Source organism: Cygnus atratus, chromosome 1 (assembly GCF_013377495.2).
Source record: "Cygnus atratus isolate AKBS03 ecotype Queensland, Australia chromosome 1, CAtr_DNAZoo_HiC_assembly, whole genome shotgun sequence".
NCBI lineage: Eukaryota > Metazoa > Chordata > Aves > Anseriformes > Anatidae > Cygnus > Cygnus atratus.
Window position 1 is genome coordinate 54,098,652 of NC_066362.1, and position 22,505 is coordinate 54,121,156.

General features: G+C 44.7%; 1 protein-coding gene across 1 annotated transcript; it reads right to left on the reverse strand.

Moving 5' to 3' along the window:
• Window positions 1-1,898: 1,898 nt before the first annotated feature.
• On the reverse strand, window positions 1,899-20,109 carry FAM83F (family with sequence similarity 83 member F). The gene is given in 6 exon segments (XM_035551821.1): window positions 1,899-1,963; window positions 6,866-7,388; window positions 7,390-7,579; window positions 8,125-8,246; window positions 15,731-15,898; window positions 19,654-20,109. Coding segments are annotated over 6 exon segments (1,524 nt in total).
• Window positions 20,110-22,505: the final 2,396 nt, after the last annotated feature.

A 22,505-nucleotide genomic window follows, 5' to 3' on the forward strand; every position in this document is an offset into this window, starting at 1 on the left:
TCAATCAATCAATGACGTTTTATCATCAACTACAGGCAGCTGCTTCAGTATAACAACCCAGCACCTGGAGGAGTCTTGGGAACAGGTTATTCTTTGTTGGTAGTGCAGCAGTTGGTTTTTCTTGTCTTTGCACACTGAAACAGACTAAATGGTGTCTCTTAAACAAAAAAGAAAGAAAACCAAACTGGTGTTTTTCTGCTATCTGTATAGTTCTGGCAAGTAGGTATGTTAGGTTTCAGGTGCATACTTATGATTGGGATTTATTTTTCTTAGGGCTTATTTATGACAGGAGAGTATGTAATTTAGATGGCAATAAAGCAGGGTGAAACATCAATCCACATACTAAAGAAACAGAAACAACCTGCTTCTCCACTTCGTTAGTGGGTAGAACTGGAAAAGAGCCAGTGAACAAGAGGACAGAGGTGTCAAACAGGTCCCATATAATGAATAGCTACATACACCATGAACCTGTAGCTTGAAAAAAATGATGACTGAGGACATATATGATACAGGTCTGTAAAAAGTGGCAAGGAGGCAAGGAATAGGGGTGGTCATCACTGCATCTGACAGCGGAAGAATTAGGGTCACTCGATGAAATCATCAAACAAACCATTAAAACAGCCTGAAGACAGTTCTTTGTCATAACACACAATGAACTCAGGGTTCACTGCCACAGAACGCAGTGGAGGCCAAAAGTACAAAAGGACTTTTAAAAGGGGACTAAGTGTATTCATTAAGACCAGGTCCAGAAGGAACTGCCAGTTCAGAAAGTCCATAGACTGCTGGAATGGTGTCAGAGAAAGACCTCTGTATCTAAGCTTTATTTTTTATGCTTCCGTGATCACCTGTTACTGGCTGTCCTCAGAGACAGGATAGCAGATTAGATGGCCTTTGGTCTGATTGCATGCAGCTCTTCTTATGGATCAAAGCCCTGGATTTTGGCATGTTTTAGAGTCTGGAAAGGTTAACTTCAAAAAAAAAAGAAAAAAAGGAAAGAAAAGAGAAAAAGGAGCATTTGAAAAGCTTGTATGCTTGCCCTGCTTCTTCTTTTCAGCCTCGAAGATGTGCTCCTTAATCATACAGTTTCCATGAAGCATTGCTGACTTAGCAATAAACAGGATTTTATAACAGCCGTGGAAGGCTGCGTACCTACTCCCTGATCCGCCCGCTCTGCTGTGTAAGGCATTTCTCTGACCCAGTCTCAGCTGCAGGTTAAACATCCCCCTATATCCCAGTAGATTATTGCCAAATCACTTTGTTCGGCTGCTATATTTATGATACGAAACAAACAGTTAAGATACTAATCTGTTGGCCTCTTCTAGCTAAACCCTTCTCCCCTAACCACTCATTTCCCTGTGGATAAATGACAGCAGGAATCCACAGGAAGACTCCTTGAGGACAGAGGATTGCTCTGCTGTCTGTAAACATCACTGTTTCACCCAGAATTTGCCACTTTGATTGGACTTTGCCTTCCAGCCTGTCAGACCAACACATTTCTGCAATGCAGTAGAGTAAACAGTGCAACACAGTGATCCTGAGTCTGTAGCTAGACAGACTAAAGTAGCAGCACAAGTAACTCAGAAAATCTCTTCCATTTATCTGGACACAGAGCGAGCTCTGAGTACCCAGTCATCACAGTTGTTTTTATATATAAAATCTGTATGCACACACACATATGGACTAATACATTCATCGCTAACCCTCATTTAAGGGACTGACCATTCAAAGTCTATGCTTCACCCGGTAAATGTGCTTTAACTGGAGGTGCCAGGTGCATCCAGGACCACGCGGTGGCTTGATGGACCACTACGTGAGGACACGGCTGGAGGTTCAAAATCAATCAACAGGTTACTGTTCCAGATTGTTCAGTCTTCAGTTCTCCAGACAATCCTTCCCAATCAAGATAACACACAGGTAGATTGTTTGTTTTTATCGCTCATAGTGGAGTTTGGACCTGGGTTACCTGGAATGAAAAGAAGTTAAAAAAAATGTTAATGTTAAGTAAATAAGATCTGGATAAAGTTTGGACTCACGCTTCAGTCCTTTCTCGTTATTTATTATACGTCTTGTGTAAGACCTACATTGCTCTGCACTCTCTTGGGATTTTATTTCCTACTTCTGTGAAATGAAGAGACACTAAAATAAGAGCAAATTCAGAGTATACTGTAGAGAAAACCACTGGAGAAGTATTTCCAGGCTTTGGCCTGTACTCAGGCCAGCGTCAGTGGTATTCTTAGGTCCCAGTTGGCACTGAAAAAAGTCAGGCTGGCCATGACTTAGGTGGGAGGTTTTCCAAGCAGCAAGGGATGAAAACAAAAAAGAAAAGTCAGGCCATCTCATCCATCTGATCTCAACCCACACTCTCAATAGAGCTTTTCTTGTGTTTAGTTCTAAGCATCTCAAGTGGCAGTATTTCCACCATTTCCTTTGCAAGAGAAATCCGGAGGCCTCAGGGTCTTTTGGTTAAGTAGCCTAGTAATGTTGTCCAAATTTTTTTTTTATTATTATTTATTTCATTGCTCACACTCTGTAGATTACTTCTGCTCTCAGTATCTGTACTTTTGAATCCTTGCACTGCTGTGTGATCCCTTTCATGACAGCCAGATCCTGATCTGGATGCCTCAGCATACTTTTTTCAAGGCCTGTACTACAAGGTGTCTGCTGTACTCTGGGCTCAGCAAGGCTCACACGACATATAACCCAAGGCAGTACGTACTGAGAGGGGCTGCCACATGGCTTGCGGCCACTCTGAACAAGGGCAGACCCCACTCGTGTTTCTACAGAAGGAAATGATGTGTACAACCTCATGCCAGTGGTCAGTATAGAGTGAAAACAGACAGAAAACTGCCACCGGTCATGGTGACATGATGCTCAGCCTTGCTGAGATGAGGAAAAGTTCAGTCCAGGCACTGCCTCTGAACTGGGCTTCAGGCGAATTATTTTGCATGTCACTCTCTTGCTTGTGGGTATTTGACCAACATTTTCCTCACCTGTAGCTGATGGTGAAGAGAAGAGTTCTTTCTCCCATTCCTCCTCTTGACCTTCCTCACCACTGCAACTTCTCCATATCCACGTGGGAGGCTGCACTGCAGCCCACCCTCACTGTTGTGGCTGCTCGGTATGCTACAGCCTCCTCCCCACAGTCTCCCCATGGCATTTCATTCTGCCTGCTGTCCTCACTTTGACCTATTCTGTATGTTACTACTAAGGTTGTCGTTATCCCTATCTCCTTCGCCACCCCTCCCTGTCCGTATCACATTCAAGACCTTCATGTTTACCTTCCAAAGCATCAACGCTCCTCCTCTGCTTAGTCTTATCCTCCAACACCTTTGTTCTTCTCACTCTTTCTACTCCTGTCTTCTGGTCTTTTTCTACAGATCCTGCTACAGTTAGAGCAAACACTGTCCGCAGCAACACTTTCCTCCTTCTTTTTAAATAAAAATTCCAGTTACCGCCAGTCCACGACCCTACTTGGGCTGAAAAGCACTGCTGATAGCTAAGCAGCTACTTCTGCAGTACTGCAGTGTAAATCCCCTTTCTTGTTGCAAGAAGCACCCAAAAATGAGACACAAAATCTTGCTGTTCTGCAACTATTCTGCAAACACCACTCTGAGGAGTGAAGGCTGATGTACAGAGAAACTCAGGACAGCAAACCCTCCTGAACGAGTCCACTTTGACTGCTGCTTGCGGGGGAGAAAACAAAACAAAAAGGCAGTGCCTTCCAAAGGTATACAGCTTTCAAACCCTTGCAGTATTTCCCAGAAACTGCACACAGACATCAGTGTCTTTTCCGATCGCAGTCTGCCCAGCAGCAGCATAAAATTAACAACATTCTGGTCAGGTTCAGAGCTGCTGCTGCGTTCCAAAGCCTGCTGACAGCTGAAATCCAAGAATTGTGTCAGTTTCATGATGTGGTTTAAGCAAGCCTTGTAAGACAAAGTGCAACATCCATGCAGCATGGTAGGACAACATCCCAGGATGTTCATTTGGACACTTGGTTTGAGACGTTACTATCTGGAGCCCTTGGATTTTCCAGGTTTCCCATCCTAACTGGTAGGTATCATTTCCTAGCATGTAGATACCCAGTCAGATTTTCAGAGACTGTTGCAAAACACACTTCCAACACTTCCCTCCCCAGTTCGTATTCTCTTCGTCACCATTTGCTCTTACAAGATTGAACCTGACCTTTAGCCTGCTTGAATAATGTCTTTCAATTACTCTGCAAGCTACTCGGGGTGTAGATCTGGTCTTTCTCAGCATTTGTGAGATGGGCTGTGTCTCTGTGGTACTACAGAATTACAGAATTAATAGTGACTTTGGAGGATGTGTGCACAGGCAGGCCCACAGGGCTTAAGTGTGCTGTTTAATCTTTACAAAAGGTAAGGGCAGCTATTTCAAACTGTGAAGCTCTGAATAATTGCATCCTAACCTGACTGCATACCAAGCACCTTCTCCCTCCTTCATTTCCACTTCCCACCTCCCTTCTGTCACTCAGACTATCACAGCCATCAGTTTTTACTAGGCCTACTCAAAGGCAACTTAAACTTTTAAAACTAAGTCAGTCCTACAGTTTCCCCAAGAACAAAGGGCCTCCTATTTTTGTCTTAAAGCTGGAACTCTATTCCATACCCTTGCTCAAGAAGTTTTTTATTAAATCCTAACGAAACGTGCTGCTGATCAAGTAACTGCAGGATCCAATGTGTTGAGTCCTTTCTTCCTCTTTCTCATGAGTCCTCATCTCTTTAATGTGCCCTCTGCCATCTCTGTTTCCATGCTGCTTTGGGACCACTAGCCTAGAGAAGCTTTCTTTCAAGAGCAGTGATTCAACTCAAAAGTAACACACAAGCAGTGATCTTCCTCCAGCCTTTTGTACCGGATGACCTCAGCCTGCTTACACCATACTTCAAAAGCTGCTGGAGTCTCCCGCTGTCACCATGAACTTTATGCTCAACTAGCATAAAGCAAAACAAAAAATATTTGCATGGACTCCTCGGAAAGACTTATCAGGTCAGGACAAGCACAGCGGGAAGGCTGGTGTGCTGGATCTGCACCTGGCCCTCTGCTGCTTCCCTGCACTGCCAGTTGTGAGCCTGGCTTGCCTGGAACCAGAACGGGTATCCCAAATCCTCGGGTCTATGTTCCCCTTCATTGAAGGAGGCCTGGCTCTCAGGAAGTAGCAGTGACAATACATAAAACCTGAACATAACAGCGTGATAGTGTCTTTATGGAAACGGTCCAGACCGAGCATCAGACCAGCTGGCATTGATCCACCGTGCTAAAAGGAGTAGGGCCATCCCTGCTGCCCTGACCTGTGCAATGCCCAGGGGGGCTCAGTGCCCCACTGTCAGAGACATTAATCTCTTTTATGCCTTAATCTGGGTCGAATTTCACCATGGCATTGTGGGAATGGCAGGCTGTCTGCTTTAGAGCAGCGAGAAACACAGGGAATCTCTGTCGCTGAAGTGCTGACAAATCAGACTTTACAGAGTTCTCCACTTCTGTCACTAGAGGGTAGTGCAAGCCCTGAGGTCCATTCTTCCGGGAGGAAATGCCCATACATCTCCCTATAGGTCTTTATGGATTTTGTTTTTTTCCTGGCTCTGAAGAACGGGGCCCAACAGCACATATTGTCTGTGCTCAGAAAATTAACGTCATTTGATGAGAGGATGAAGACCAAGATTTACTTCTGTCTCACCAAATGTCAAACATCCTAAAATGGGTCTACTGTATTCTCAAATAAACCATCCAAGCCTTCTCACAGTTCTCGTCTCTCATGTTCATTTGGCATTTTTGAGTCTATTCTTCATTTAGCCTGAAATATTTCTAAGAATCTAATCAATCGCTGTTTTTGACCTTCCTAACACCTTGCTTTTCTATTTTGGTCTCAGGAGAATGTCTTTTGACTTCATATCATGACTGAAATCCTTTGGGACTGCCTTTCTACTCCAGCATTTCGCATTCATCAAAACACAGAATAGTCACTGGCCAGATAAGTTGAGAAGAAATTTTCCTCCCCTGAACTAGTTTATTTTCCTTCTGGTGCAGGATGTATTAACACCCAGCAGAGTTCACTGAGAGAGGAAGACAACCAGGCTGAACAGTCAATAGATTTACTTCAATCTGACAAAGCATCTGAAATGTTGGGATGTTAGCTACGAACACATAAATTGGGAGAAATCTTTATCATTTGTGTCTTCAACCAAATGAAACCTTGGAAGGACTTTTAGTGAAAATACCAACCGTACCTTAGCAAAGAAAGGAAGGTTCAGATGTAGTGCTTCCCCACAGCTTCCATTTTCATGGACCCTCTCTTCCATTTCAAATGGAGTTAGAGGAGCAAATTGAAAAGCCTTCCGCCCTCCCCTTCCCTCTTTGCTCCCTCACCTCAACATAAACATTTTCTCCCTTCTCCATGGGTAACCTTGTCACAGTAAACACAGTTGGCTAAACCCAAATGATGAAAGGAGAGGTTACACTGGAAATTTGCCTGCATACTGCTAACCACAACACTGAAAATACTGCTTATCAGGGCAGTGCACTTCAAGAACTGTACAAGCAACTTGTTTTATATAGAGAGGCATTCACCTTTCTCTCTGTCCCATGCCCGCTTGCTGGGAAGTATCAGAAAACATGAGAAGTACCAATCTTACAATAAGACTGCCATTAAATTGTGGTCGGAATTATGGTTCATTTGATACAACTTCTACTCTTCTTTGATCCTGCTCATTTTACTGCAGGGGAAATAGCAGGATCTACCTACTTGCAGGTGCCTACATCGAATACTGTTTGCACCAATTGACCAAGCTCAGAACAAGGGACAGCCTAAGACCACAGAAGCAGAACGTGATGGTAGGAGAGGTTTTACCTGAGATGCCGTCAGCGCTCTGAACACTGGCGTGGCTAATGCTGAGCTGCTCATATTCCAGTTTCATGTTCCCAAGGTCTTCTCCTGAATGTCCTTCACTGGCAAAAGAATTTGCCTCAATGCTTGAGCCTGGAGATCGTTTGGCCCTGCGACTGAAAAGCCCACTGGAAAACCGTTTTCCTTGCTTTGAATTGGCCTGTGCATCTTCTTTCTTCACATCACGAATAGACTCTCTGGATTTTGATTTATTTTTCAGGTCCATGTGGAGTCGGGAGAACAGTTTCTGAGGGCTCCGATTCAGCTTGTTCAAGTTCTCCAGAGGTGGCTCAATTTCTGGGAGCTCTTGATCCAATGTGACTAAGTCATTCAGAAATTGATTTAATCGTTTCTTTGACTCACTTGTTTCTTCCTTTTCCATATTCCCCTGATTATCCTGCTTGTGTCGTGAAGCCCAGAGCATCATATCACCACGGGCTGCCCCTGCCACTAAGCCATACTTGGGGTTAATGATCTTCCGAGCCACAGGTGGAGGAATGAAAGCCTGGCTTCCCAGTTCCCAGAAGGTGTGGATTAGCAATACCCAATTCCTTGTATAAATTAACTTCCTCGGAGATGGCATAGAGCTCACGAAACTCAACGTCAAACATCTCCACATGCTGTCCTGTCAGGACTAGCAGGATATTTCTGTCAATATGAGATGAACTCCACGTGAAGCTAAAAATAGGAAACAGAACAGAAATTAGATATTTGGGTGCATGCTTGACCCAGCCCACCCAACAATATCTGAAACACTGTGTAGGAATATGTAGCATTGTGCCATTTGCCAAGATGGATCAGGATAGGAAGGTGAAGTTCATTACTATTGTTCTTCATTAGACATGCAGTAAAGATCTGCAAGAAAAGGCACGAAAACTCTGAAGGACAACTTACCATTTTAAAAAAGCAACACGACATCAACAGGAGGAGTCTACAGACTGGAAACCTCTCCAAGGAGAACAAACTACAGTGGTTAGTGCCATGCTGTGTTATCTCTAGCCCACTGAAACAGTCCACTAGCATGGGCATGTTCTGTTCTCCTGGGAGCAGCTTGTGCTCTACACTACCTTCTCTCTTATCCCACCTCATTTTCTACAGGTGCCAAACAGATTACAGAGACTGGGATAAGAAAAGGAATGACATGAGAAGGAGACTCCCAAGCAAAGCCGCAAGCCATTCTTTACATGAAGAATGTATATTTGCCTTAAGCAAGAGCAACCCACCTGTATGATCCAGTGGCCACCTTTTCACCATCCACCATGAGGAATCGGGATGCCAGTGTGCCTCTGATCTTCCCTGCTGGCATGTAGAACCCAACTCCTGTCACAGAACGTATGCGGATGTTCTAACAGGGAGGTTAAAAGACAAAATGTCACAATAAATAGGGCAGAGAATTAGATAATTGCCAGCTCCAAGTCTTAACACATCCCTCACATTATCTCACTATTGCTGGGGCTACAGCTCATCATTAGCCACCAGAAATCAGAAAGGCTGCAGAGAGGAAAGCACAGTGCTGAAAGCCCTGTTGTTATCGCCTGTCAATACAAGTCACTCCCATGCATCATTTTATAGCCTTGTCCAATAGGTCAGCATCTTTGAACCCTGTCTGCTGTCTTCAGCTATTCATCTGAGCCCACTGGCAAGACAATGCTCTCAAAATCAAATAATCCTCCATCTCCAGCCCTGTGCTGTAGCTCAGAAGGCCCAGCCCAGTTCGGGCGAATGAATCAGTTGAAGCTCTGAGTCATATCTGCACTCTCTGAATCCCAATCCGTACTCCATGACACTTGTGAGCTCTTTTCCAGGCTATGTCAGCAGGACCAGAAAACAAAGGAACTTTGCAACACCTGTGCAGCCCAAAGGGCACAGTTACTTGGAGAGTAGTGTATGACATAGGACTAAATTAGGCTCTTTTTGTGCTTGTGTTCTGAGCCCAACAACATAGAGCTTGACAAAACTGGGCAAATTATAAGACTAGACAAGTTAATTATTACAGAAGAGGTAATGAAACAGTTGAACTATTCAAAACATAGATGTTTCCTGTGTGTTATAACAAAAGAACCCTGATCTATATCATTTTACTAAGAATCCCAAGCAGTTACAATGGATGAAAACCACAGAACTTTATTTTGAAAAAAAGGTGTATGGTAAGAGTCTCTGCTGATGTCTCAAATAGTTGAGCAAAGAAGAATTCTGGAGAAGAGGAAGGCAAAACTTTTGACGAAATTAACTGAAACAGTTGGAAGAAGGTATTAACTCTCCCTGGATCTCCTGTCCCACTTAAAACCTTTGGGCATCAAACCTGCAAATAATGAAATAAAGTACTACTAGAGATAGAGAAAAACTACAGATTTAAGGTTACCTCATTTTCTACAACAGACTCAGATGTGCACATAATGAAAGAACATATCTGCATGTTGGACTGAGCGTTATTCCGCTCAGACCAATGCTGTACTCCATGGGTCCTGGCTGCTTGAGGCTGAATTGCCAAACAGGTATATATATATACACTAACATGAAAAAAGCCAATAAAACCCAAAAGCATTCATTGTCAGTATAAGTTTGGAGCAAATTATCTTGTCACTCTGACACACAAATTTAGATCATTTTCTTCATTCCACCATCTGTTTCTGTAAGAATTCTTTAACAATGAAAAGCTAAAAGGTATTGTGATCTGGAGTAATAAATCCAGGGTTAGGAGTCAGACAGTCCCAGGTGTAATCACAGTTCTGACACTATTCCCTGTGATGTTCTGGGAAAGTCAATTCACCTTTGCTTCTTTCTTCCCCCATCTGCAGAACAGGAGAATCAGGAGGATTTGGCTAGCACTAGCACAGCCTCAGATCCCACTAAGAGCTAAGTACTATTATTATGAATCTCACTGACAGCTTAAATATCGATAGGCTATAGAAATCAGCATGCAGGAATGAGTGATTAGAAGAATGTGGATTTCTTTCAAAAAACAGGTTTCTGAATATAAATCTTACCTTTTGAATCTGTTCCTATTTTCCTCAGTAAAATACAGCAGTGGCAGTACAAATTCTGACTAACAGTAACTGATGATACTACTATTTTGCATTCATCTACTGCTTGATCTGTCTGCAGTCCTGTGTGGGCATTAGCTAATTAATCCTCCCAACACCACTGACAGTATTATCACCCTGTTTTAAAGACGAGGAACCTGAGAGACAAAAAAGATGAAGTGACTTGCCCAAGGCCTAGCTAGCAGTGAGTCATATGTGTGGGATGCTGAATGCAGGTTGGGTAGAACACGGGAGGAAGGGTACCCTTTCCAGTATTTAGAATAACATTTGTAGATGGCTGGCTGGTCGCCTGAAGTCATTTTTTCTTCCCTTGCTGAATGAAGTTGTATTTGGGATTTGCCAAATCATGGAATATTGACTGAAAGTGTCAAGAAGTATGCCTGTCCTTCAAATCAGCCAACAGCTCTGACACGTAATAATCCTTTCTGAATCAAGAACTATCAGCCTGAGTGAGCAGAAAGTTTCTTAGCGTGTAACAAGTGCAGATTTTACTGTGTTTGTATGTTGCATCACCCTTCTTTTGGTGGAAAGAAAGTAAATTTGAATTTCTGCAGTAACTGAGCTACACGTAACACTTAGAAGGGCACAGAGGGGATAGAACCAAACAGCTGAACGCATAAACCTCCTTGAACAAAGTAGGCACAGGAGTGCATAAATGCATCTTGTAATGCAGAAAACAAGCACAAAGTCATATAAACATCGAGTCACTTAACAGGTTATTTGTATAACTGTTTTCTGCCTTGAAGGATCTTGGAGCATTTGAAGACTAATATATCAAGCTGTACAGAGAAGGAACAAGCCTGGGTTCATGTACTGAAGATTATACAACAACAAAAGCAGAGAGACAAATATAAATGAGGTGAGATTTCAGCCATTTTCTTTGGGCACTAACGTTACTGTAGTAACAAATATTTTGGCTAAAAGACCAGTTAGTTCTCCAGGTAGAAGAGACCCCTCCAAATCTGTATTCTTGCAGCAACCTGCTTAGGGTTAGTCATATCCTGGCTCATGGAGGCTGCAGCCTGTGTTAGATTTCCACGTTGCCTTTACACAGACTTACACCACTCCTCATTGCAAGCAGTGACTAACATCTCCCTGACAGCAACTTAATACAGACCGGTAACGCTCAAGCCTGACAGAGCATCCTAATACACTCAGCAAAGGAATCGGTCTTTCTTGCTTTATTGTGACATGCTTTTAAAGCCTCACCCTGAACCCACAGAAAGTTAAATTAGACTCAGTTGAGAAAGTCAGTAATACATTTGTGTTGTGACTGACCTTAGTTGTCCCTTGACAGACCTGAGCAGCAATGCCCAGAAGTGGGGATTGAATAAGGTGAGATACACAAGACGGACCCTAAAGGCAGGTGATGCAAGTATTTTCACCAGGGAATCCTGGTGGCCCTTCCCTCTTAGAACAACAACTGATATATATGTTGCAAAGCAGCAGGAGGTCTTTATTTCCAGTTGGGATGAATGGCATGAGCGAGCTCTATAAACTGAAAGATTTAAATCAGACGAAGGACAGGCAACAAACCAAAGCAGTAGATGATACATGATGGTGGCATAACAGTCCCTTGCATTAACTGTTTTTTTTCAAAATATAGAGATCTCCTTTCTGCTGTCCCTGGAAAAATCAGATCCTTAAGTCAATAGCATCTGTTGGGGTGGCTCCTGTCCTCTGTTTTCCTGTACTACTGCTTCATCTGAGTGCAGGGCTGAGGGGGAGGCACAGATGCCCATTTTTTCCCACTCAAAAGTCCTAGATGGAGGTTCTACAGAAGGCAGTAAAAGGAAGCGAGATATAGGATTCACATGGACAGGACCACAGTGACAAGAGACAAGGAATCTTTCTTTTTTATGGTCTGCAAGCTTCTCGTTTCATGTCATCAGACCTCTAGGTCAGAGAGATGGGTAGTAGCTGCTCATGTTAGACAGGGACAAAAAATCAGCCACAATCTGGAAGCCAACATCAGGCAATGTTGGGAGGGACTGGGCTTATCCTATGTGGTTGCCCTGAACAGTTTTGGAAAAGGTGATGAAATAGTAAAACTTGCAGGTAGTCAAGTAGAATAGGATGGAATTCAGCTAGCTAGACCTGGCCCAGTAGTGTCATTACTGGGTATTAAAAACAACAACACTGCCTCACATCACATTCAGATTCTTCTTTACTTGAGTTTGTATTGAATAAAGAAAGCTGGAAGGCAAAGACTTGAAAAACTGAAACAAAATTCCAAAGATTTCTTAGGCAGAAGCTTATACGAATACCTGGAGTGAGAAAAGGAACTCCTTGTATGCTGGGGAAATGAATATAGAAATTAACATGAAGGTGAACTTCCTGCAGATACCACATTCCCTAGATTTCCTTGGAGTTCTAGGTGAACTTGAATTCCCTGTCTTGGAGCAAAAGTGTCTGTCACTGACGTCTTGGTTAGCAGAAGCATGGGGAAGAGAATGCCTCTAAAAACCAGTGACAACACTCACCCTCAGGTCAACAAGAGGAGGACTTTTTGTGGGGCTATGAATTTTATATCTGTGAGAACTTTGATTCATTCTGATCTCAGAAGAATACCCTTGTGTCAAACATAACAAAAGTCTGGCAAACCATGTCCTGCAGGCTCAAGAAGCAATATGACTCATACAAACAAGACATGCTCATACTGACATCCCAGGATGAATGTGCAGATGGTTGAATTTAAATGCGTTTTTACTGATCTCTGGCCTTCAGACAAAAAATGAATTTTTCTCATTTCACATTTGGAGTCAGTGAAGAGCTTCTTGTCTTTGTGAAGTACAGTCTTGCTACAGCAGTTTCCCTCCTGTGAGACTGTGGGTGGATCATGATACCTTGCCATCTCAAAAAGATACAATAGCCAGGAATTTTGTGAAAACACCCATCACTTTATGTAGACAAAGGGCAAAATCCACCGTTAAAACAGTAAACCTCCCTGTATTAGGACTGTTGAGGTATTCACTCTGCACTGGATGAGAGAGTGATGCAAACAAAAGGGCAGGAATCATAAAGCAATCTGAGCATCTGGTGATGACAGAAGACAGAATAAGCATCCTGACCCTGCAGCAATGCCAGCCCATGGGAGTGTGTCATCTCTTTTTCTCTGGGATGAGAAGTTGCCTCTAAACCTTAAAGTTACCTCCCATATTGCTGCAACTTTCTGTGGAAAGGCCAGCCTGTAAATCTTACAGAAGCATTCCAAAGAAAAGATGGGAAGAAGGGCAGGAAGGAAGAATAGAGCACGTAATTCCCTTTTCTGACAAACTGGGGCCCAATGGTCAAAATATTTCATAAGAAAGCAAAGAGGTTACACAAAAAGAAAGTGGAAGGGGAGAATGTTTTCCTTGAAGCTGAGAATCTGTAGAAGAAACTCAGGCATCAAAGCAGATGTCAAGAGGAAGCCATTGTAAAAAATAAATGGGTGAATGGTAAGAGTTACGTGCACGTGAGTTTCTGTTTCTTCCTCAGCAATTCCAGTGGGAATTCAGTGTGGGACATAATGATTCTGCCAGAACAAGACCAGAAGCCCAGCTTGATTTCTTGCTTTAAAGCTGGGTCTTCAGTGCTAAAAGTGCAGAGCCCCCAGACACATTAGATAATGAGGTGGATGAAGTCCTCAAGGGAAAGACCATATCCCACTTGTGATTCCTTTCATATCCAAAGCCTGGTGTCAGGCTATATGGTGATTTCTGCTATACTGACCCAAACTGCAGCACAGATACATCCAAGATAGCCTTGCAGAAAAACTTGACCAACCAGCTGCTCCTGGTCTTCTTGATGCTGACAGTCACGTTGACCCAGGATGGAAAACAACAGGAACTTGGGCAGGATACTAAGAGGCCATCTTCCCTGAGAGACAAGTGACCTGCTTTTCCCAACAGGAAGACTCTTCCCAGTCCTTCCATAGGACCACAGAAAGGAATAAACTGCAGTCACCTTAACAAGATTAAAGCCTCCTTAGGTGTACTGTAAAAGGAACATAACAACCCTAAGAGGAGAATTTACAAAACAGTACAAGATAGGTGGGAAAACGGGAAAAAGTGGAAGGACAACACTCTGTTGGTTGGAAATCTGCAGAAGGGTGAAGAATTAGATTAAAGGGGGATGATAAAAAGTTCTTTCTCAGTGGAACTTCTTCAGCTCAGTCTGAGTCTTAAAGAAAAACACAGCAAGTGCTGGTGTGAGAGAAGGGAAGCACAGAAGGGACACGAGTTTTCTACTGCTTTTGATGGCATCAGTTTGAACTCTGCCTCTTTGGAAAGGGTGACCTTGTGATGCAACGAGGCTGCTGCAGGACCTAGTCATTGCTGCAGCATGTCATTTTGATAATTGGTTTTGGAGTGTAAAGCGTGTGTAGATACTTATGGAGAAAGAGGAGTGGGGAAAAGCAGAAAGAGACCAAACACTTTTTAAACAGAAAAGGCAAACAAACAGGAACGCACCTCTCCAATAGCATTGCAAGTTTTTCAAAAATGCCAGGGCACTCTAACCAGGGATGAAAATATGCAGTACTGAAGTCACCATTTCTTCACATGATGACACAGTGAGAAAAGAAATGGAAAACAGGTACCAGAGCAAATGGAACTACTGCTGTGGTTTTACAGCTTTGTACCAAAGAGACTTGAGCCCAGGCCACAGAACACCCCTGAAGCTTGAAACAGGTCTGTTATAATGACGTCTGTGTCTTGCTTTCAGAGACACCAGAGGGAAGAAACTTCCATCTCTGTTTTGGAGAAAGATAAGAAAGCTGCTCAGCTGGATGTATTTTTTTAATGAAGAAGTCCACAAACTCAGAGCAGAGCAGTAGTTCACAGGAGCACTGTTCAGACATATGCGCGTCATTGTCATCCACATTTAAGACAGCTCTGCTTGAATGGTTAATATGAGCCTCTCTAAACTTCAGAGCTTTTTGATTTTTTTTTTTTAAACTATTAATTGAGTGTTTATAGAAGATCTGCCCTTCCTCCAGGCACTTTTTTTTTTTAAACTGCTCAGCAGAACAGTTGGATCACAAGAGGGGCGAGTCTTGCACCCTGTAGGTTGTTTCCAACCTAGCAACTTTTCCAGTATTTGGAACAAGTCTGTAGTAGCGACAGTGGCTAAAAGCCATTAAAACAGTAGGAAAAACAAAAGTAACTATAAACACACAAAGAATTTCAGTTTGTATGTAATAGGAGGAGATCCTACTGAAGTTGCTTCTGCCAGCCAAGCTAGGCTGACTACTCTGCTGTGGTGCAGGCACTATATGAAAACACACTCTGATATGGAACTGGGGAGCAGCTGTGCTCCCCAGTCCCTTATGTTCTCAGGCAAAGGTGGTCTACAAGCTCATTCAGTCCCAGATGATCACTGATGGATAGGAAAGTCTTGATTTCACAAAGTGTTAAGTGTACTATTACCGTTTGTGTGAATCCCAGTTTACTCAAAGACCTGCTTTGAACACCAGAACTTGCACAGGAGACCAACAGGTATTTCCTCGGACAAGTTTTCTCCCAAACAGGAATATTTAGGTGATAAGAGCCAAAAAAACTACATAGACCCCTGTCTCAGGTGAAAGGCAAATAATCCAAATCTCCCCTTTCGCTTTCCTTCTGTTTCAACAGGCCACTCTCTTATCCCTCTATATTTCATCAACCCCTGTCTAAGTTCTGTGATGTCACTTGTAGGGAGGAAAAGATTTTTTTTTGTCTGTCCAAGTGAGTTCCAAGATTCATTACAACTTAGGAAGGCCACCGACCTACAGAAAATAATGGTTCGGTATTGAATGTCTTACCCGGATCTGCAAGTCACTGAGGTCAAGGCATCTGCACATTTCCAGGAAGAGCTTCACACCGTCCTCATCTAGAATTACATAGACTGGGATCCATCGCTTATATGCTGCATCAACAATATCGCGGAAGATGTCCCGGTCTGTAAATACATCCATGGCCACTGCAATAATCTGGAAACAAGGAGACAGTAGACAGGCAACCAAATAAAATATTAGGAACGGATAGGGAAGCCCATCACACTGGTACAAAATAAAGGAGAGCACTGATTGCAGAATATGGAGGAGGATATAAGGGAGATGAAAGTACAGGAATGTACATGCCCAAGCACTTCCAATGATCTTGTAATTTTCCATCATGGTTCCTGCTGCATTTTGGAAGGAAATTTGAGAGTTCACCTTCTTCTAGGGGGAAATGGCTTATTTCAGCAGCCTGAAGAACACCAAAGCCAAATACCCAGTTTTATCTCTGTATTGTGAAACCCTCTTTGCATCTGTAAAGATCCACTTAAACATGAAAAAAGACTGAAAAAGAAGAGCAAAAAATACAGCACTAACACTTTTCAGAAGGTGAGTAATGGAAGAATGAATGTGCAGAGGAATCAGGGCATGACTCCTCAGCCATGGGGTGCACAGTGCAGACAAGAAGAATTTTATTTTCCTTTTTCATAAATTCCCTGTGAGAACTCTGCTCTCAGGGCTGGCTTCATGAAGAATGTCTCATGGAGCTCAAACATAAATATCTCATACTTGTCAAGAAGTGACTGAAGTGCACATTCAAGATTTGGAGGCAAAATGACCATTCCCCTCTCTTCACATGTATATTTTTCTGGTATAAAACTAATCCCTCTTTCCAGACACAGATTTTATATAAAAGCAAAAGGTTGCACTGACATCACTGACAAGCCTGAACATTCATAGAATGAGTAACAACAAAAACAAGACTTTTGTGGGCAACTTTTATGCTGATCTTACGTGTTTTGTCTCTCTCCCTTTCTGTAGCCTTTACACCATTTGAAGTATCAATTAATTTTTCTTCCTGAAGGAGTTATTCTCCCCAACATTTCAGAGGCTATGAATGAAGGAAGCTGTGGTTCTCCCAGTCCCACTAGGAACCATCAACTTGGCAGGTCAGAGCTCTCATACTGACAGTAAGTTGGGAATAGAGTTGCCTAAATTCTAGCTCCCCAGGTGCTGCGGTCACAGCGACAAGCCAGGCTGTGCTGGGGACAGCATGTACAGGTGTGAATGGAGCTGAGGACTGGATCAAACAGTAGAATTTTCTTCCGTTGATGTTTGGAGGAGGTGCAGGTCTAGGTGCAGCAGCACCCTGTGGAAACAGGGATAATACTTGCCAGACGCCTCTTTCCTTTGAAAATGCCCTTGAGCAAAACGGCTATGGGAAAATGATGCCACAGTAAATGTCCCCTTGTTTTTGTTGAGTCTGCTTGTACGGCCAACAACAACCAACACCTCTGCTCTCTCAGGCTTCTTCTGTCAGCAGTGCTTACACGAGCTGTTCTTGATTAGAAAAGAAAAAAATGAGCTGACATTGTGTTTATGCCCATCATTAACATGTACATTCCTGATAAAGGTGAGCTATGGTGGAGGTCCATTATAAGCTAATTGTAAGTCCCTCAACGACTTCTGTTAGGCAGAAGAACTGGATTTCAGGTCCCACGTTGGTTATCACTTTCTAGCTCAAAGCAGTGAGATGCAGGAAATGTCAGCCCTGAAAAACAGCGAACTTGTGCCGCTTTACTCCTGAACAACTTCATATGCAGACACATTATTAAAGGCATGAAGTTTTCATGCATTAATTGAGGCATGCTATGCTTTCTTTCCCCTCCACACACTCTGGTATGGATGTTGTTACTAAGCGGCAAGAATGCTAGATAATATTCATTTGAAGTAAGAACATCCACGTAGGGAACTGATGAAGAATAGATAGAAGTGTGAATGTGTTTTCCTTCCATCCCCTCCATTTGCAAGGAGTCCAAATTGAAATTGCAAGAAAGCCCAAGAAATTGCAGCACATGCTGGACTGACCATTAATTGGTACTAGGTCAGTTCAGGCTTCTTTGCAAGACAATGGACTAAATCGATGAAAACTGCAGCCCTGTATGAAAAGCTGATGAACTGCCTTGCAGATGGCACTTCCAAGATAGAAAACTGTAAGAGGGGCAACACCAGTGTTGATGTTAGTCTTCCCAAACCCCTGTCACTGCTGGTGTTCTGTCAAGATAACCTAGGAGCGTTTCCAAATGCAACAAGTCAGAGTATGAGTATCTAACCCCTCTGCAAGAGTTTTTTTTACCATTCCTCTTTCTAGCCTATGGATAATAACACTACTTATCTATAGGACCCATAGGTGTGCCTTGCTCTTCATAGGTATTTACAGATTGGCAAGTTAATGCTTGTCAATCTCATTGCGGCAAGGTAGCTTAATTACTGTATGTTTGTAAAACACTGATGATAAGCCACCCACAGACGTGTCAGATATTAACAGTATCTATTTAGGACCACCACCACCACTACTCACCCCCCCCACCCCCCCCCCCCCAAAAAAAAAAAAACACCCAAAACACCAAAAAAAAAAATAACCCAACCCCAAACCAACAACCCCACTCTTATCTGCTGAATGAAAAGCTGCTACCTGGAGATTTTATTCTCCAGGGCCAGCTCAACTGAACACAATAGGCAGTTATCTAAGAAAAAGAGCATTAAAACGTAAATGGCTGTTAAACATGAAACCACCTTTGGGCTGGGAGGGGCACAGTTCCGTCCAGTCAGTGAAAAAAATCTACAAAGAAATTAATTACTTCTAGTTGCCAGGCCCAGCTATCAAAAAGAGCAAAGTTTCCCAGTCATCTGCCTCTACACAATCTGTAGAGGCATTTGCAGCAGTGCAAAGAGGATATGAAGTTGCAGCAAATCAGAGCGTGAGCATTTTACAGCTTCAGCTTCTTCTATATGACTGATCACACCAGTTGTTGAACAAGATCACAGGGTGTGCACCTATTTCTGCAAAGTTTTCTGTGTTTCCCAGCAGATTTGGTTTTAACAAGTCTCTGCAAAGGCTGTACATGTGTGCAATGTGCACTTGGAGGGGGGGGGGGAGGAGAGACCGCTGAATTAGCAAGCAGAAAAAACAGAAAGCAGCAAAACTAAGAGCAGGAATAAGTGGCTTATGATGAATATCCCAAGCTGGAAGGGACCCACATGGATCACCGAGTCCAACTCCTGGCTCCACACAGGACCACCCAAACCTCAGACCATGTGTCTGAGAGTGTTGTCCAAACACTTCTTGAACTCCGTCAGGCTCGGTGCCCTGACCACTGCCCTGGGGAGCCTGTTCCAGCGCTCTTGGAGCATCACAGCTGGTTTGTTTTCTTGCCAGAGGTGCACTGTCACCACTAACAGTCCTTTCCAGCCCAAGATAAATAAGAGGAGCAGCCACATATTGTCTGGACTCTGGCTGCCTCGCACTCAAGGTTGGATTGGCTGGAGACCGCAAAGAAGTAAATAACCCCAAACAAACTGGCTGCCCTGTGTTTAACTGGGGTTACCTGCACGTACAGGAGGGGTGGCTGGAGCAGCACTGTGACCTGCCTTCCCCCTGCCCCGAGCCAGCTCATCAGGCTGGGGCACGTAAACCAACCACGGCTACAAAGCCCCAGTGCAGGATGGGGGGGAGGGTTAACCCCATCCCGGATATCAGCTTTGGCAAACCGCAACGTGACCGGCAAGGAACCACACGGAAAGCCCTGCCTGGTGGACACCACCAGGACGGGGGGCCACCATGCTTGGAGAGGGCCATCGAGCAACGCTTCATGGTGGTGGTGGTGGGCTCTCACCACTCCAGGTGCCCCCCAGCCCAGGCGTGAAGGCGGGGCGGCCGCCGGCGTGCTGGGGCGGCCGGTCCCTACCTTCTGCGCCTGCTGGATCATCTCCCGCACCACCTCCTTCACGTGGGGTGCGTTCTCCTCCTTGCGGGGATGCGTGAAGAGAGCCACCCGGCTGATGCCCCGGTAGAAGGTTTTGTCGGTCCAGCCCAGGTCCAGTGGGGGCACCTCCGTGTCCGAGCACTCGGGCCAGTAGGCCAGCGAGAGGGCTTCGCCGCCGGGGCCCCGCAACACCTTGCCGCTGTCCCGGGGGTCGTCGTAGCCCCGCCAGCTGCCCCTCAGCGCCTGCAGCTCCCGGCTGGAGAGGAAGTCGCAGAGCTGCTCCTTCCTCAGGTTTTCCCTGTAGGCTGCCTCGCCTCGGGTCACCAGCACCTCCAGGGCCCGGCGTTGCTCCTCGCTGTAGTAGAAGCGGGCCTGGGCCTCCGTCACCTTCTCGTTGACGTGCGAATCGTCCAGCAGGACCACCTGGGACTCCGCCATGCTGCCGGCACCCGCAGCAGCGGCCGGCCGGGAGGCTGTGGAAGGAGCGAAAGGCAGGCCCAGCACCGCCTCACCTGGCCTGCCCGAGCCCGCCCCGACAGGTGGAGCAGCCGCACCGCCCCGCGCCAGCCCCTCACGCTCCCCGGGCTCGCTGGGGACATGGCTGTCCCCTCCATCCTGGGCCCAGGCCCCAGGGGGACAGAGGTGGTCATACCCCGGTACAGTGGGGCCAGGGGGCCCTGACTTCCTCAAGCGAGGAGAGTCAGGCTGCTGGCGTAGCCCTACAGTGTGGAGGCACGCAAATGCAAAAATCTGTTTAAAAGATTTGTATTTTTTTTTCCCCTCTTTCCTTATGAAGGTGGTGACTGCATTCATGGGGAACGAGGGGACGCAGGCAGAGCGTGACGGTGGCCGCAAATCAGGGTCTGTCTGCCTCAGCTGGCTGCTAGCCGGCTCTTTTCAAACCCACCAAAAGAGCAGCAACAGCAGCTCATCGACTCCCGAAAAAAGCCAAAAAGCAGGAGGTGGGTGCCCTGTTTACAGACAGGAGGATGACAGAGCGATTCGCCCGAGGCTGCCCAGCAGGCTGGTGTCAGAGCTGGAAATAAAACTGCACTGCTGTGGCTGGGAGCGTGAATAAATACCCCCAGCTTCACACACGCACGTGTCCCAGCTGAGAGACGGGGGCTGTTATGTTAAATGATGATTTTTGCGTGGTATGTGATAGTTGCTAGGGGCCCTCACCAAGATTCAGGCCCCATTGTAGTTTGCAGTGCATACACAAGGGATAAAAAGCAGTTCTTCCCCCTTGCAGCCCTGGGACAGAGCTGGCAGAGATGAGCGAGGAAATGGGGATAAAGGCAAGGCAATGGTGAAATACAAACATTCAGAGGCATTTGCAGTGCTTTTCATATGTGATTAGCCCTAATTGCTCACATAAGCAAAATGCACAAACTGTAGGAACAGAGCTGTTGGAGCTGCTCTTTGTATCCTCTCTGTAAGCAATCACCTGCGCTCAGGGTGAGTTAGTTTAAAGAAAAAATCCATGCATGAGGTGGGGCACTGTAGCTCTTCCCTGCTGTTCCTCTCCTTTAGATGGAAGAGAGAATTTTAGTATTCTAGACTGCCATCAATAGCTCTTCCTGGCATGAAATTCACTTAAAATTTGAAATTGCACTTTGCAGAAATCTTCTCCTCTGCCTATCATATCGCCTTTAAAAAATAATTTCAATGTATGTCCTTTTAGCTTGATTTCCTATGGAAAAGAGGCTTGCATGGCCATGGTGTCTCCATCTGTCTCGTCTGGCCATCTCTAATAACTTTTGAACCCACTGGCTGATTTCAAACAAGTTTGGCTGAAGCATAATTACATCCCTACAGGTTTTGTGAAAATAAATAGCCTGATAGCAAAAAGAGACCCTATCACAGTCCCCTGGCAGGGAAAGTTGCAACAAGGGTTCATGCCTTATTAGACTTCAAAGATTCCATAAAAGTGGAAAGACTAATAAGTTCCTGAACTGTACGAAAAGCTTCAAATGCAGTTTATGCCATCTTAGACACCCTAGTCAATCAGCCACGATACATGAATACACAGGGGATGCAGCTCTGTTAGCACCAGTGCTCACTGAACTACTTGGCTTTGTTTTCTTTCCTTCTGTACCAGAGGCTGCCATCAGTTCTGCTATTTCATGTGTGGCTAAATAAAATCTCTTTAATCCTATATGCTCTATTCAATTGTAGCTGCACAATGTAATCTTTTGTGTTCAGCTAAGGCTCCCACATGAAAGTGACAGTAGGTTCACAAATGTATGTTTAGTTTTATATTTAAAAGCGAGTGAATGTTTCCCACATCCAAGTAAAAGCAGCAGATTTTCATTTTGCTGTGATGAGATGTCTAGCCCCCTTCTCTCACATTAAAAGACAAAGTGTTGCCTGTGCGTTGATATGAGAAATAGGGGCATGAAGCTGTACAAAAGCTGAGAGAGACCCTTTCCCAATGCATGCATGCTCCCCCACCCTCCCACCTCCCCACCCCAGCCCACCTGTTCTCCCAGCTATATGTTCCAACCAGGCGTATTTTGTATATGGAATTTTTACAAAGTCTGACTATCCAGTCTCTTTTGATATTCCCCGACCCCCTGGCTGACAGCCTCACCTGAAAGACTGGCAAAAAGAGCTGTGCAAACAAACTGCCCTCTCCATCCCACAGGTAACCCAACCCTTCAGGACTGCAGAAGCAGAAACACAGAAAGGAGGGTGTGTGGAAATTCCTGTGCCTGGCTGGGGCCGAGGAGTGAATTCCGGTTTCCACTCTAGATGAAGTTCGTTACTGTTTCAGCTCAGGTTTTCCTCTCTGACCTTAGCACTGGCTCCAGAGAAAAAAGAAAGGGGAAGCC